A 16,965-nucleotide genomic window follows, 5' to 3' on the forward strand; every position below is an offset into this window, starting at 1 on the left:
CAGGTCATTTCTCAGTCAGACACCGGCTGCACAACACTACCAAGCTATCAGAGAGCAGCTGCTCACAAGACAGAGCGATCGGAAGGAAAGATGAAGTGTTCCAGAACCAGACATTTGAGTTCATATGAGAGTCAGTTTCCTGGCTCTCCCACTGACCACTTATGCAGCTTGAACAAAATCAAAAGCATTTGTCACTTTGCTGTATCTGGTGTATTTAGTGTGGACCGAGAATTTCCAGCTCAAAAGAGCTCAACAAATTCACGTACCACCTCAGGTACCGAGTCCGTGGTCTTCTTTGGCACCTCTATAGTAACAAGCAGAAAAAGTGCAGTCAGATGAAGGACGAGGACCAGTAGTCTTTCGGATGATGCTAAATTTGTCTCCAAATCATCTGAGGTAACAGACCCTCAAATACTCTGGCAGTTGTGCCTACCAGGCTGGACAGAGGGTGCTGCAGAATACCAAGGTAGCTACTGGGAAATTAACTGATCTCTATCAATCCCACAAAACTCATGTGAATATATGGGTATTTCCTCCCAGAGGACAATAAACTGTGAGTAGTTGATTATGGCTCCCAAAAACTGCAACAGGATAATAACCCAGGAAGGACAGACTGTCAAAACTTACGGTGATAAATAGAGACAAAGAACACATCTTTATGATTTTGCAACTCATCTGAGGAGATGAGACTCCCCCCCAAAACAGGTCACTGTCCTGAGAGTACTTTTGACCAACAGCAGCTGGTGTCACAACGCAGCTGCCAGACACCCTCTGGAGACACGCACATCGGAAGGCTTCTCCTAAGCTGCATTATGATTTAGCGAAACGGAGACAATAACAGATTAAAACTTTAATTTAAAACTTTGCCAACAAAAAGTGATTACAAAAAGGGAAATTATCTGTACAAAATAAGAAAGGAGGTACTCGTTTAGCAAGAGACTGCCGCTGTCAGTGTACGCTGGAGGACAAATAGTGCTTCAGGTCAAATGACAGGTGAGAAACGAACAAAGTGGATTTATAATATGGAATTCTACAGTGAACCTTCCATACAGCAATGTAAATTGACTTGAAGCGGCTCAAAGCAAACCAGGACTTACCAGAAGCCAATTTTCCTCACAAATCCTTTACCTCTTAATTTATAGAGGGAGGATGCACTAACAAAGCAAGACCCAGCACACCGCATATGGCCAGGACAAGGACTTTTGCCGTGCTTCCTCCCACTCGCGCCTTCCTTCTGTAACAAAGGAGCTGTGCAAGGTGAGCGTACCGGAGTTTCAGCTGAGTCACAGGCTACTGCATCTTCACTTTGCAGTTAGGTCCTGACTCAAAACGAAGACAAAATGAAGACAAGGTAATACAGGTGTGGAGGCAGTGATATTTTATGACTAAAAAGACCAGTTGCACCGTGACTCCTCTAAAACTGATGGTTCTGAAACTTTTCGAGTTGGCCATCAAGTAGCAGGTGCTGTCAACAACAGGTTAGTATTTACAACACTGAAGTCCTCTTTTCCACCCTCCATTTTCTACAGAGACAGACGGAGACGAGAACATCTTCAAAACTTATCACTGAATGGACAGAAATGGCAGGTTCTCTCTCAACTCCACGCTCCTGTACAATCTAAGCACTCACTGTGATCATTACCAGTTTTCCACATTTGTCCACAAGCCAGATCAACAAAAGGGAGCTGCAACAATGACATGGAGCATGCATATTTTGCAAGCAAGCCAGCTGAAGACTTCCAGTCTGACTGCTGATTTTCCACCCAGTTTCACATCAAGAAGTATTTACAAGTTTATCAACCTTCATTAGCCACGTTTAGTGAAGGAAAAAAAAAAAAAAAAAAAAGGAGTAATAAAAGCGTTCTGGCCCAGATTCACTTCACCTACTTATCAATACCTGAGATACCTATGTTGGGGCAGAACAGCCTGCTGTGCCCTACCCACCCAGTAAAAAGAAAGACAAAAAGCAAAAGGGAAATTCAAAGACTTGAATCTCATCCTAGTGACGGTGCTTTTTCCTCCTATAAAAAAAAAAAAGGGGCAACCATATTCCAACTTAGTTTAAGTGTCAATCACATGAACCTAAGCCTTCCATTTTCACTAGCAGCTCCCACCCAGGGAAGTTGAGGGATGGTTACTTTTTTTTTTCTTTTTTAAGAATCCTAAGAGACATGCACGAGTCCTCCTTATAACTGGGAAAACTGAGATAAGTAACAAGTTTGCTCGAATTCATACAGTGAGTCAGTAAGTAGCTAGCGTTAAAGCTTCCTGGATCTCAGCCCTGTGCTCTGCCCACAGGAACCCAGTACTAGGAAACCTGCACAGAATCATTTCCCTCTCCATGTCAAAAAGCTTTACAAGAAAAATACAGATGCTAATAAATAGTGTACATAGTTTCTCATTCACCAGTGAGAGTCCTGTAGTAAAAAAAAAATCTGTTCTATTTTATCTTGAACCTGGAAAAGTTTATTTCCAGCTTTGATTCTTTGATGTCTTAAAGCTTTTAAGAGAAATTCATAGATTCAGTTAATATAAACATAATGCTGTAGTCAGAACCCTTTAACCACAATGATATGTTACATTTTCTAGCTGTAAATTACTATTTGTGCTATCCAATTTTACAATCAAAACAGAAACCTTGAAGCCAAGAATTCAAAGATCTCAGGAAGAAAACAATCCAGACAGCTTCAATTTAAGTAGAGCAAGCCCTGTACATGACATGAAGAATTTATCATTTCAGTTCTGAGTATCTGTTATTGCCATATCAAACGAAAGCCCTCTTTTCCTTAGTCTTGCCCATCCCGTGCTGTAGCAGGTTGGACAAATGATGCATGGCAAGAAAAAACTGCTCTTAATCATGGAAATAAAACATTTGTACTTTACTTTATGAACACGGCACAGAAATATCGCTTAAGTAATGTTTCCAAAGACCCTGGGACTTCAGCACAGCTACGAAAAAGTCAGCTTCCTAAACACTGGGGTTAGTTTGATCCAACTGCCATACACCGGATTCTTACTTCTACTCTGCAGCTTAAGCTTTTAATTACCAGGTGGGACAGAACATGGTTAGCTTGCTCCATCGCATCACAGAAGGAGATGGCAAAATGGATGCCTGTTGTGACAGACAGACAATACTGTACAAAGGCAGCTTTTTTTTTTTAATGGCAGAATCAAATTGGATACTACTGGACAACCTGGAGTAAGATCTACATTTTTTCCCTTCTGGACTTTGTAATTTTCTCTTGCACTAGAAAAATTCTTCCCAATCGGTTATATCCAACAGCACTACAGAGAGCTCAGTTCTTTAGCAAGCTCTGCACCAGGAAGGATCAGTCCTAGAAGCAATTAAAAACAAGGAGTTGCTGTTTTCCAAGGGCAGATGTTTTTCACTGGTCACCTAGCCGGAAACCTTGGCCCCAGTTGTGTCTTCCACCACCCTGCTGATCTTCTGCAGCTCTTCTCATGCTAGCAGGTGGGACACCAAAGCCCGACACTCCTCCTCTCCTGTTTGGCAGCCAGCGGTACCTAGGACGAGCCAGAAGAAAAGAAGTTTAAGAAATAGCTGTACCTTGGGGGTAATTTCCAGACAATTTTTCCATGGACTTCCTTTCAGCTGCTAGACTTTGCATTAAAGCTAGCTTTTGATAGCAGTACCCCACAGGATTCTTTCCAAATTTAAGACCCCAGTACACTGAGAAGTAGAAATCCTGGGGAACTTACATCCCTAGGATGTGGTTATATGAACAATGATCCAAGCTAAGGGAAAAGACGGATGATAAGGGAGTCTCATTGTTCAGAACAAATGCTGTGATATAAACTTAATTCCCCTAACTTCTCTTCCTTTTCCTGGAGAAGTAATAAAAAAAACAGCAAATTACTTATGAGCATCTCTCTCCAATAGTTACAAAGCTCCTGCTACCACAGCATCCAATTATCTCACTGCTCCCTAAATAAACCTTCCTGCAGAACTGTGGACCAGAGACCAAGGGAAACAGGCTCAAGCACACAGCGTTTTTGCTGAAATCAAAGTTCAAGTGACCTGCCCAGTGCAAATCAGGGCTTAAAACCTTCTCATCCAACTTAGGCTACCAGCTAAACATAGGGATCTAAAACACAGCTTCTGCAGATACCAGTGGGATGTCTGGGATGCTATCACTGCAGAGTCATTTCAGGTCTACAATAAATAGTTAATTACGCTGAGCCCCTGGAAAGCTCTTCCTGAATCTCTTCAAGAAAATCTGAGCCCCAAACATAAAAACCAGATTCCTTTATAGAAGAAAAATGATCCCGTATAATCTTCGTTATACTAAATGTATCTGTAATTCATGACAGCAGCTTTTCCTTTTTTATAAAACTTTACAGTACAGAAGCAGAATTTATTTCACTCTAGAGGTGTTTTCAGTACTTCTATTCCTGCTTCTCAAATATAGAGAAAAATTAAATACACATATGAGGAATCAAGAGAATTGCATATAATCAACAAGATTGATGGTAGTTTCAGAGCTGTTATTACCCTGAAAGACATTTTAAAGCAACATTTGTCTTCTAGTCTTTAAGGAAAACCAGCTTTAGCAGTAGGGCTTGCAAACAGAAAGCTTCCCTTCTCGTTAAAACTTGAAGAGGAAATATAATGGCAATTCAACTTTGCATCTTTTAACCTTTTTAAAGGACAAACTATTAATTGAATTGCTAACTAAGGTTTGGTGGAGAAAAAAAATATTTACAACCCAAAAGGGATGAGGACAAGGGGAACTGAAGCTACAATCTTCAGCTTCTGATCTTAATATTTCAGTGCCAAAAAACAATGATTAAGTTACAAGGGAAGCACTTCAGAATCCAAGACCTGAAGTCTCAGTCAAGGTGACTTGTACCAACCGCAGAGCTGAGTTCGTATTATGGCACTTCAATCTGCAACAGACTTCTGTTGCTGTTACAGCTTGCTAAACTGGTAGCTATTGCAATGATACGCGGACATACAGATAAAAGATCACTTACAAGAGAAAATTTTAAAAAGAATGTGATGGATTCTTTCTGATAATTGGTAGGGAGGTCACTTTACTATAGTTTAATTCACTATCAGAGGTATAACCTTTACTCTTGTTCTGAACAGTGGGTAAAGGACACGAGCCACCTGTAGTGGTAACAAAGAACACCGGCCATCTGCAAGAAACTCAACATTTTTGAGGGCTCAATCTATACACAGCAACACAATTACTATCATAGTCTGAAGCAGACTAAGTTTAACAAATTATTTTACACCTTACAATCCTAGCAAATATATGTCCTTATAAACTACGCAAAAAATTGGTCCAAATACACAGTGAGACAAAGCATAAAGCCACCTTACAAGAACTGAGGTGTGGACAGAAAATTCCTTCCTCCCAAATCCATCGGGTATTTGAACATTAAGAAGAAATACAGGTGTCCAACCAGATTTCCTATCAGCTCATTGATGACTCTGCAAAACAAAAGAAAAAAAGAGGAGTTTCACATGCCATCTTCCACAAAAGAACTGAGTGACCATCTTCTGCCAGCTACTATTGTTCACCTGCCACGGGCTCTGCCAGGGCCATGAGCCACGGAAAATTCCCCTTTCCTCAGCATTTTGCAGCCACTTCTTTAGAAGGGCCAGCTTGCAGTGCCAACACATCAGCAGGCTGTTCCACCCTCCCTTCCAAGCCATCTCTGCAGACTGTACTGAAAATGCAATTAAATGCTTGTTTACCTCAGGGAATTAGACCGTATAGCTATTAGTGTCTGAAATAATAGTCTGCAGAGCTTGAGAAGTTACGGCTGTTTTCGCTGGACAACCTGTCTCCCGCTGTACTGTTTTGTTCCCAATTGTGCAAGAGCACTGCTGAATGGAGGCCCTTGAGTATTTGCTGTCATGCATAGAAACAGCAGGTATCTAACAGCAAGCAGTTTTCTCGAGTGACGGATGAGTCAGTGGGAGGCACAGCCAGGAAAAGGGAATTTGGTTTTGCTGTATTCGTATCTCCTCCTTTTATAAACCCAGCACATCGCTTGCCACTGTCACCAGCTGTGCTACAGCGTCACCAAGAGGCCCCTGTCAATACAGGGCACTGGTGGGAAAGGCTGAGCACAAAGAGGGGATTTCTGCATCAGAGCACTTAAAGAAATGCAGGACCCACCAACAGATAGAGAAAGTGCTAATATGGCACCCCACAGGCTTGTTATTGCCATTTCCCTTGTTTCACAAGCCGATAAAAGCATCACGCTGAAGGAGATTCTGATGGAACGAACAACACTTATCAGAGGCAAGCTAAGTTGTTTCTACAACCAGTAATAATGGCTCATCACATGGGATGAAATCTTTCTTCACTGGGCATCATGCTTTTAGCAAGGAAAAGGCCTAACGCATGGATCTACTAGAACACAAGTCAAATTCTTATTACTTTCTCCTCACCTACTCTCTCTAGTTCTCACATCCACATCTCCCTCTTTGCATATATCATAATCACCATATGACACTGAGAAGGATCAGTCCAATTATACGACTTTAAGCCTCTTATTTTAATATTGCTGCAAAATTCATCAATAAGAAACAGCTGCAAAAGCCTTTGTAACTTCAAATCGGTCACATCTGTTAATACGTACGATCCACCAATGATGTAGTTGAATCCCAGGATAACCCATGGAAGGTAACAGGCCTGAAAAAGAATGCAAAAAATGTAAATTCAAGTGGATTACTACTTAAACCTGCTCAAACTCCACTGCACTAGTATGTATGGTGAGAATCTCAACATTTCAGCATCACACAAATCCTAATATATTAAGTAGATTCTAACTAATAAGGTAGAATACTCTAAACTGAGTAATCACTAACATGCTTAGACAAATACTGACTTAAATATTTTAAGTATGTGTGCCTTTTGCAGTCTATGTTTCATGCCAAGCTTACATCTGAAACAAAGTCCTAACATTTCTGACTTTGAAAAGGCCTGGAAACAACAATCAAAAGAGTTTTTACTACAACACCTGGCAAAAACTGACCAAGCTGCATAGGAAAGCGCAATTTAAAAAAACAGCATTTAGTTACTGCTATTCAGCTTTTAGCCAGATTAATGTTTTATCAGAATTTCTTTTTTTTCAGACAAGTGAATTTCAGTAGTCAGGATATCTTTTCAGCAAAGCCACACTGAGTGACACCATATGGAAGACCAAGAGACTTGTCTCTGCTGCTTCTAAACAAGTGTATAGTTTTATGAGAGCGTGGGACATCTTTAATGGGAGAAAATACTTATAATTTGTCCCTCAATCCCTTCACATGCATCTTCCAGGCAAAAATCTTTCCAACGACCTTTTTGATTTACCTTAAATCTTGTTCCAAACCAAAACGATACAATCATGTCTCTGTTCAGCTGGGCCCATACGTAAAGTACTGACATGATGAGTGGAATCATCAGCAACTGTAATATTAAAAACAAAAGAAAAGAGGCAAAAAGTTACCATAACGTTCACAGAAGTCTGAGAAACTTAAGCAGCAAGGGCTAGAAGGTTCAAAAATGGTTTAAAAGAATGATACATCAGCGAAGTCTTTAAAGATTGCCCCAGAATCTCTGCCACCACACCTCGTGGTTCTGCTCACAAGATCAGGAAGCTAAACAAGAGAACCTCCTTGGTCATTCTCTTTTGCTGTGCTGGGAAACACTTTGTTAATGAAGACAGTGCCCCGTTAGGCTACAGTATGATAGCTGAGATGAACACGGAAACCAAAATAGGTGGTGCAATTCATGATATAGGTATAAAATGATTAAACACATGTTAAAAATACCTATGTCCTGAATATACGACCAGATGTTAACTTCTCAGTTTTAACACACACAGGTCTATGCTTCAGCACAGAGCAGTGGAGACACACCAAAGGAGTCTCAGGCTTTGAAGCCGTGTAGCTACAGCAGGACAAGACCAAAGCAAAAGGCTCCAAAGCAACCTGCACCACGCAGAACAGCAGCCGTGGCCAATTCCAGTGCTCCCAGCTGCTGGGTAGCACACCTACAACAATCAGCAATGTTTGTGCCATGATTGTTTCTGTTTACAGTCCAAGGTAGTAACCCCAACACATCCTCATCTGGGGCTAAGGCAGTGTATCAGAGGTGTCACTGCAAAGCATCACAACCTGATTAGGCAAAGCTCTTCCAAGAGCTTCAGGTCACCCCCTGCTCCATGCTGGGAGAGGAGCCTGTTCCTAATACTGCCCCCTACTGCAGCTCTACTTCAGCTGATTGGAGTATTTTGGTGAAATAGACAGAAAGGGCTATTTTTAGGTACCTGCTGCTGATTTCTGAACCAAAAAGAGTGTGCTACCAGCACTGCCGTAACCAGGCGTCACACCACAAACCAGCTGGGGTGACTGGAAGAGAGGATAAAACTCATCCCTTCAAGGGTGGCACTAATTCACAGGCTCCACTGTAAAGCTGGCATACCAGAGCCAACCCGGCCTTCCCCGAGCCTGAAGTTTCACCAGCCTGAGTCTGACTCTTCACACAAGTACCTTAAATTCTTGATTAAAATTATTTTTATTTCAATGAAAAACAAATGTTTCTCAAGTATTTGACATAGGAGGCCCAGATGTCCTACTCTATCATCTCACTTTTCAAGTCATTCATTCTACACAAGCAAAAACCCTAATTCTAACAAAAATACATATCTATACCAAACAATTTGGCCCTCTTTTAAGCAGTATCTTGTGTGCAGACTTAAAAAAAAATAGCTTTATTTTTAAAAAGATACAAATCAACAGAGTCTAAAATTCAAACAGCATGACATCAGCCTTTTTTGGAACAATTTGGTGGAGTCTTCCCCACAGCAAAAGAGAATGAACTGCAAAATTATGGACATCCCTTCACAGAATTCAATCCCGACTGCAGATGCATAATCATTATTTCTGTCTACCAGAGGAGCCCGATAAATGATCTCATAAATACTAAGATAATCTTGCACAGAGTATTGGAGATATTAGTGCAGGCTTTGGGTGATGGGGACAGAAATAAGATGAGGATGGAACAGCAGAGGCAGGCTGAAGGCACGCAGTTGTATCTGATACTCTGCTGTATTCAAGAAATGCTTCCTTTATTTCCACCCCCCTTAACATCTGGGCAGATAAGAGCTCCCTCATTGAAACTCCTTCTTCAGACTGCTATTTAATCATTCTTGTGAGGATTTTGCACTTCACAGTTCTGATAGGAATCTGAAGCTGTACTTTTCACAAAAAGAGCTTCTGTCAGCAAGTAGAAGGACTGAATTTGAGAAGACTAACGAACCCAGGAACCATTTTTAGCTTTTAAAAAAAAAAAAAAAAGTAAGAATGCAGATCCACATTCATTAGAGGAAACAGTACATGGATGAAATCTTGGGTCCACATCAGTCACAGACAGAAACTTCCTGACTGTGAAAGCTGCTTCTCGCTCCTTGACTCCCTAACTAGGTTATGGATGGAAGATTCAGAAACGAGCTTGTGATGGCAGCTGAGGTTAACCCAAACTACTCAAGCTCAAAAAGAAACACTACACACAAAGCCAGTCCCTTTTGACATAAACTAAACCAACCTACCTGAAGTATGCTCTGTGTTTATGTAGATAATGCTGGCTAAAAAGCCATTAAATAGTCTGAGACCCTCATTAAATAGCTGAAGACTTATTTTTAAAAATCTGCACTGCACTTACCTGCATGTCCATGGCCAAGCCAGTTATCTGTCATTTTGCCTTTAAGGAAAAAGCAGCAAAACCTGACAGACTTGAAGGAGAAAAAGAAGCTACACACACACTGAACATAAATGGGAAGGTCTTTAATTTTAACGCTTACAATGAAAACAATGTTCTTGGGAAGTATTAAGTCAGGCACAGGAAAAATGAAAAACTTCCAGTGATCTACAGACTTGCACACTTAGCTTGAAAGGCTACTGAGAAGTGATTGATGTACACGAACTATCACCTCAAGCCATTACCCCAGCAGCTGGCAGATGCGCTGGCCTCCCTCCACGATGAAACTGGCCAGCTACAAACTCAGCCAGTCCTTTCATAACAGCAGGTCATTTCTTCCACTAGTTTTTGGTGCTTTGTTTGTATTATAAAGACTAAAATGCCTTTGTAACAAAAGAAATACCAAATCAGACAAAAATATCTAGTATTGCCACTAGGTCACAGAAAATGAATAATTTCTTAAAGACATTTTTAACATCACTTTCCTGCCTTGGAACTCAGACAGTTTGCTTGCTGTAGAAACTGCTGGGCAGAAACAATTACTGAAGAATTTTGCTATGATCAGAATGTTTTCAACAGTTCATGAACGCACGTACAATGGCACCGAGCTCCTTCCCAGCTCAGGCATCCAGCTCGCCCCTTACATCATCTATGCAACAAGCACCTGGAAGCTTTCAAATGACCACTTTGAACGTCAAGACACAATCAGACTCCTCTCATAGCTCACAGCCAGCAGCCTGCAACCACAACGAGGCTGATGGGTTTCTTAACAACACAACTAAACACAGGTTGCTTTCCCAGTACAGCTGCGGCTCAACAGGACTAGCAGGAATAACAATTCCCTCTCCATGCAGTGGAATGTAACCAGAGATGGTTACTCTATTGATAAAGGCAGCAGCATTTCTACACAGTAGCTTGCCCGGCTGTATCTGGTTCATGCTATCATTGCTCCCTTTTTACTACCAGTTGTGCCACTGCAAATTGCTGCAAGGAGGCCAGGAGTGGCACAAACAGAACAGGAACGCCTCCAGGGATGGAGATTCCACACCCTCTCTGGGCAGCCTTCACCTGTCTGTGACCAGTGCCACAGTAAAAAGGTTCTTTCTTGTATTTAAATGGAATTGCCTGTGTTTTATTTTGTGTCTGTTGCCCCTCGGTTTTTCTGAGGACCAGAGAAGTCTGGCTCCTCCTTTAATCCTTCCCCATTAGGTAGCTATCCACATTTATGAACCCCCTGAGCCTTCTCTTCTCCTGTGCTGCATTCCCAGTTCCCTCAGACTCTCCTCGTACAATGTTCCAGCTCCTCAGCCATCCTTACGGTCCTTCGCCGGACTCACTCCAGTCTGTCCGTGCTTCTCCTGTACCAGAGCTGGGCAGAGAGGAGCCACCACCTCCCTCAACCTGCTGGCAACGCAGCCCAGGAGGCTGTTGGCCACCTTTGCCACAAGGGCACGTTGCTGGCTCCTGGTTAATTTGCTGCCCTCCAGGAGTGCCGTGGCCTTTTCTGCAGAGCTTTGCAGGCAGAGAGTCCCCAACCCGTCCTGGTACATGGGGCTGCTCCTCCCCAGAGGAAGGACTTTGCACTTTCCTGTGTTGGGCTCCACAAAACCCAACAACTCCCAGTTTTGTGTTTGAAACCTAAGGAGACTCAGGAAGTTGGCTCGGTGCAGACGTCTCAGCACTGCTTTCACAGCCTTAGCTGACTTGTACCCAGCAGGTAAGGGCTGAGGTTATGAGGTAACCCCAAATTCCCAACTGAGGGAACAGCAGAGATCAGACCTGCTTGCACGTGGCAGCTTAAGCACACTAAGTTCACTCCTAACACACGCTGTAAGCCACAGCAATGGCTACTGGAAGTAATACAGTGAGCACTACAGAAGCTCTTGCAGCACGAGTGAAGCTTTACGAAGCACAACTCCACTCCACAAACAACAAACCTGTGTTAGCACACGTATTACTGTTGTCCCTGCAAGCCACTCACTATGTTTCCAGGAAGACAAAAGTTTACCTGTAAACATTTACTACATTGTAAAACTGTTAGTTGCTAAAACTTGGTCTTTCGACATATTTCAGATAGAAATATTAGAGCCAAAATATTCTAAAAGCTTCATAATATGATAAACAGAAGGATACAACAATGCAGATCCAGTTGAACAGGAGCATGAACATGTAATCTGCTGGCCTTCCATCAAAAGCCCCTGGAAATAAAAAGAATTGTTAGGACAGGTGTGGTATCTTGGTTAAAAAATTAAGACTTCATCTTCAGAAGTCTAAGAAAACTTCATACGCTAACTACTGCCAGTGGTTTATTATTTTTATTTTTTAAGTTTAAAAAGCTTTATAACAACCTTCAAGACCAAAATTTAAGACCTATTGCATTAAGTGCACACACAACAGCTCTACTAAAAAAAAAACAACATACAAACAAACAACATGCTAACTCTGGAAATAACTAGTTTTTACTTCACAAGACTTCAAATTGGAGAAGTTGCCAGTCAGAAGCACACAATAAAAAAGTGTACATACAGAGCAAAAGCAGAGACGCAAAGTTGATCAAGTCACATGAAAGCTGCTCCTTACTTAGGCAAATTGCATCCTTTTTGCATCATCTGGTCAGGCTCAAGAGATGTGAGTTTTTACACTCCAGGGAAGTTAATGTATGTGGCAGAGTATAAACGTGCCATGCATTCTGTTCCTTCATCCAACCTGACCAGCTTGTCTGATTGCCTGTTTAAAACATGTCAGCTTTTTCCAGGACCGTGGAAAAAAAAATAAATAGTATTTCCTGCAGGTCACAGAAAATGAAATTATCTTTTGATGCCCTCTTCAGTTTATGACCTGGCAGAGAGAAGGGTTAAAAAACAACCCCCCAACGCCTTGTGAGCATGAAAATTACAAGCTCTCAATCTTGCAATCCGTGGCACAGACCTCAACATTTGAGCAAGATTCCTATCAACTTCCATATAACCTCACGCAGGCAAGGAAAGACCAAGAATTCTGCTGAAACAGACCCAAAACACCACACACAAGCTGATTTACTTGATAATAAACATCAAAACACCCAGAAAGGACACTGTAATATTAGCACAATGTGGCTTCCTACAACTATTTTACAGGTCCTCAAGAATCTAAATTAAAAATACCCATTTTTAGCATTTTTTTTTTTAAATAATTGGAGTGACTCAGCCTGTGTAAAAACACTAAAATGGCAACCTTGTTTTAAGTTTATTATTTAAGTTTAGCCACGCAACTTACATGACAGGAAAAAACAAAAACACTTTGAAGAAGTCTTCTGGAAAGTTTTAAAGCTGGAGAACTCCATCAATTGGAGTTTTCTCCTTATTGTTGCCATACTAATGAAACAAATAGAAAGGAAGCTGACTAACACTGCAGAACCTCCAAGCAGATGAATTCCTCCAGAACATGAAGAAATAAAGGAAATAAAAGTTTTTAATAATATCTCATTATTTAGAAGATGAGTAACTAGCAAGACAATTTAAGATGTATTTCCAATTCATATTTAAGAAAACTGAGCTACAGGCTCCCAAGAAGCTCAGCACAGGACTGAGGAGCCCACTGCATTCAGCAGGGCCCGGGAGAAATCCAGCACCTGTTGAGGAGCTGCAGCCTCAGAATCTCCTCATTCATACTGCTGGCAACAATGAATATTCCCACTGCCATCTCCCTGGTGGCATTTGTTACATTCTTCACCACCAGAAACAAAGCAAAACCACGTCAATCCCATTCTCCTCAGGTAGCTGGAAATCAGCTCGTTAGCAAAACACAACCACAGTATAAAGCCATATGGCTGTGGTGGTTTTTAAACAACTGAAGCTCTTCCCTTAATAAATTTGAAGTTAGCACGCAACACTAGTGCATGCTCAAAGCCGTGTACAACCCCGAAAACTGTAATTTCACCTCCTCAGTTTCACTGATAGAAGGAGGCAGGTCTATGCTGATTTCAACCTTTAAACGTATCAGCAACTTACACACAGCAACTTCCCACTTGCAGAAGCACAAAGGATCCGAGAAGTTTTTTGCAGAAAGGAAGCACTGAGCTAATCCAGAACTTCGGTTACACTAAGAAAAATTAATCTTGATCTTGCAGGTGAACTGCATTGCCTCACACAACAACACAGCTGACTTCTCAGCTTCAAAATCCAGATGTATGTGGCAGGGATGTAAATTCACTGCTGAAAGGCCTGACTTCCTTCCATGAGCCACCTGCCATAGCAGAGATAACTACACTATTTTTTTTAGTATAAGCAGTGATGTCTTATGATTTGCATATATTGATCAAGAACTCTTATTTCATGTAGCATGTGTTCATAACCTTTTACACCAAAAGGCTTAAAGAGAAGGAGGAGCTGGTTTTAGCAACTGAACTGCCGCGTGCTTTCATTGAGAAACACACAAATGCAATGGGCACCCTCCTCCGTTTCCCTGTTACTTGACTTCAAAAATGGATCCCACAATGCCCTCTGGATGACAGGTCGACTGCGGACCTCTTCTCCACCCACACGGGTTCCCAAATTTCCTCCATTTCCACTTATACCATCAGGTCTAAGGCTCCATTCAAACTAAACTGGAATTATGTTCATAAATGCTTTCATTTTTTTCATTTTTTTCAGTTTGGCTTCCTAAATTCACTTGATTTGAAATACTTTTTGCTAGATTTAATGAACTCTGTGATGCAAAGAAGTCCCACGTGAAGCTACCTCATAACAACAATATCTTTTTAGAGATAGAAAACCCACGAGATCCTAAATATTTTCACATTCCTATTTGACTAAAGGGTACGCTTCATTTGTACAAAGGTCTCTCTCAATGCAACATATGCTACAGAACAATACAAGTAAGCCCCATTGCTTTCAAAATAAAAGGAAAAGCCGAAACGGTTACAAATTACACGTGCTCTACCATACCTTAATGTTAAAGGACATAAGACACAAGAAAAAAGAAGTAAAGCTGTCTTCTTGCCTCTCTCCCTCGTTTCCTGAAATCAATGATTAGAAGCACCACGCCTTCCCATTGAAAGGAAATACCACGTTCAGATCCTAAATGAACAAGCTCTGGGCCACAGGCAAAGAGGCAGCGAAACAAAATCAGTTTTTAGAGCAGTTTTCCCTTTGACTGAGAGAAGCGGGCACAGAGATGAGCCATCTTTCTCCCAGTTCTATCCAAACCTGCCACAGTCCCATCATCAATCCCAACAGAAGCTGTTTGGCAATGCTTGGTCTCTATCAACTCCGGGCAGAGTTTCCCACATGCACACACCTTCACGGGCAACGTACCTGTTTCTAATCGTGATGAATATTGGTACAGGAAATACAAATTCACCAAGTAGAGAAAACCTGTCCCGGGTCCCACTGGGAAGAAGAAAGTTGCAGTTATCGGCCGCCAGATCTGTCCAGAGGAAAAGAGAAGGACACATTTATACATTGCAGAATGCATTCATATGCACAGCTTTTTTTGTTCTGCCTTGCTACCAATTAATTGCAAAACCAAAAAAAAAAGGAAAAGCAACTACTACTGCGTCAACAGCCTCTGCAGTTGGTTTTTAATCTGATAAGCAAAGCTGTTAAGACTACAACTGAAGTCACCCAACCTTCAGGAGCACTTCCATCACATCTTCACAGTACTGAGTCTTTATCGTGGTGCAAAAGAGGTCTGCTTGCAAGGATGTTGGCCTGTTTTAAAGGCATCTGTACGGAACCCTCACTAACCTGTTTGAGGCAGGATCTCACAAGCAGCCTTCAGAGTATGCTTTCAGACAGCACAAGCTACTCTGAGCTTTTTCCTTCCTGCTGTAGAGTCTCTCAGCCATCGGTATTATGCACAGAGAACGGCAGCACGTAGCCAGGATAGAAAACCTCTGGCCACTTAAGAATGAGCTCAATATTGAATGGGCAACATTTCCAAATAGCTCTTTAGGCTCCTGAGCATCATAGTTCCAGAAGGATCAACAGAACTACAGAAAACACAGTCGCTTAAGCTATTACATTTTGGGGAAAATACATGAAGCAAACAGACAGCAAGGTTTTTTTCGTTGTTGTTGTTTGCTCAGTCTGTTTTGCTAGTGATGCAATGAGCACATCTAAACCTAAAGGAGGGGCGATCTTCGCTTCCTTCACTTTCATTTTCAGTTCAACCAGGGGGCAATCCACTCAAACACCTGCATACCAAAAAAATGAACCTGTGACCTCCTAACAGGAGAAGAAAAGACCGCGTCTGCCTTGTGAGCAGCCTCAACGCTTCTAACACAGAGGACCGACGTTATTCTGAAGCTCCAGGACTTCAGCAGCCAACTTACGTCAGCCATACCCAGGCTGCCAATCCCCAAACACGTCCTTTTACGTTCAGAACATGAACATAAAGCGCTAAGGGCCACAAAAAGCACTTTTTATGCATAAAATTTACCCTGACATCCCCAGACCCAGCTCACTCTGGGGGCAGCTGCGTGCCTGCCTCCTCACCCACCGCAGCATAACAGGGGCCAAGCACGTCACCTGCAGCTACCGCCGCGCTTTTTATGATTTTGAGCACGAAAACACGAGGATGAGAGGTGAAAAAACTCCAAAAAGCGAAACCTCGCCCCCGTGCCTGCCTCGCAGGGGCCGTGCAGACCCAGCCCGTGTCACCTTGGGGGCTGCAGGGCGGGGGCCGGCCCCAGCACAGGCCGGTGCAGGAGGGCTCAGCCCCCCCTCAGGCCGGGGAAGGGCCGGGTGGGCGCCCGGGGCTGTCCCGGGGGGTTTCGCCCTCACAGAGGGGCCAAGCCCCGGCTCGCAGCCCCCCGCCCCGCCGCCGCGCACTACAACTCCCAGCGTGCCTTGCGCGCCGCACCCCTTTGCTTTCTATGGGGGGAGCGGCGCGAGGCACGCCGGGAGCTGTAGTGCGGCCCGTACCTGGAAGCGGTTGATGAAGGCGTCGGGCCACAGGAAGAGGTAGACGGGGCTGACGAGGCCCAGCTTGCCGACCAGCGGCACCGCGATGGAGCCGGCGAACCAGTAGCGGGTGATGAGCGGGATGCTCCGGAACCAGTCGCCTAAGTCCGACATGGCGCCGCCGAGGCCTCCCTCAGGTGAAGGGAAGGGACGGGCGGGGAGCGGCGGAGGAGGTGAGGGAGGGAGGAAGGAGCCGGGGGGAGGCCCCGAGCCCAGACGTGGCGCCGCCGAATTCGGCCCCGCTGCCGCCGCTTCCGGCCCCGCCCCGCTCCGGAGCCCGTTGCCAGGTGACGGGCGGG

General features: G+C 43.1%; 1 protein-coding gene across 1 annotated transcript; it reads right to left on the reverse strand.

Moving 5' to 3' along the window:
• Positions 1 to 837: 837 nt before the first annotated feature.
• Positions 838 to 16,929, reverse strand: DERL1 (derlin 1). The gene is made up of 8 exons (XM_068672587.1): positions 16,628 to 16,929; positions 15,017 to 15,128; positions 11,856 to 11,920; positions 9,687 to 9,713; positions 7,335 to 7,430; positions 6,619 to 6,671; positions 5,348 to 5,458; positions 838 to 3,525 (listed from the first exon to the last, which is right to left on the reverse strand). Exons 1-8 carry the CDS (start codon positions 16,778 to 16,780, stop codon positions 3,387 to 3,389), a joined length of 756 nt encoding a protein of 251 aa, XP_068528688.1. The 5' UTR covers positions 16,781 to 16,929; the 3' UTR covers positions 838 to 3,386.
• Between the last annotated feature and the right edge of the window lie 36 nt (positions 16,930 to 16,965).

This window comes from Anas acuta, chromosome 2, assembly GCF_963932015.1.
Source record: "Anas acuta chromosome 2, bAnaAcu1.1, whole genome shotgun sequence".
Lineage (NCBI taxonomy): Eukaryota > Metazoa > Chordata > Aves > Anseriformes > Anatidae > Anas > Anas acuta.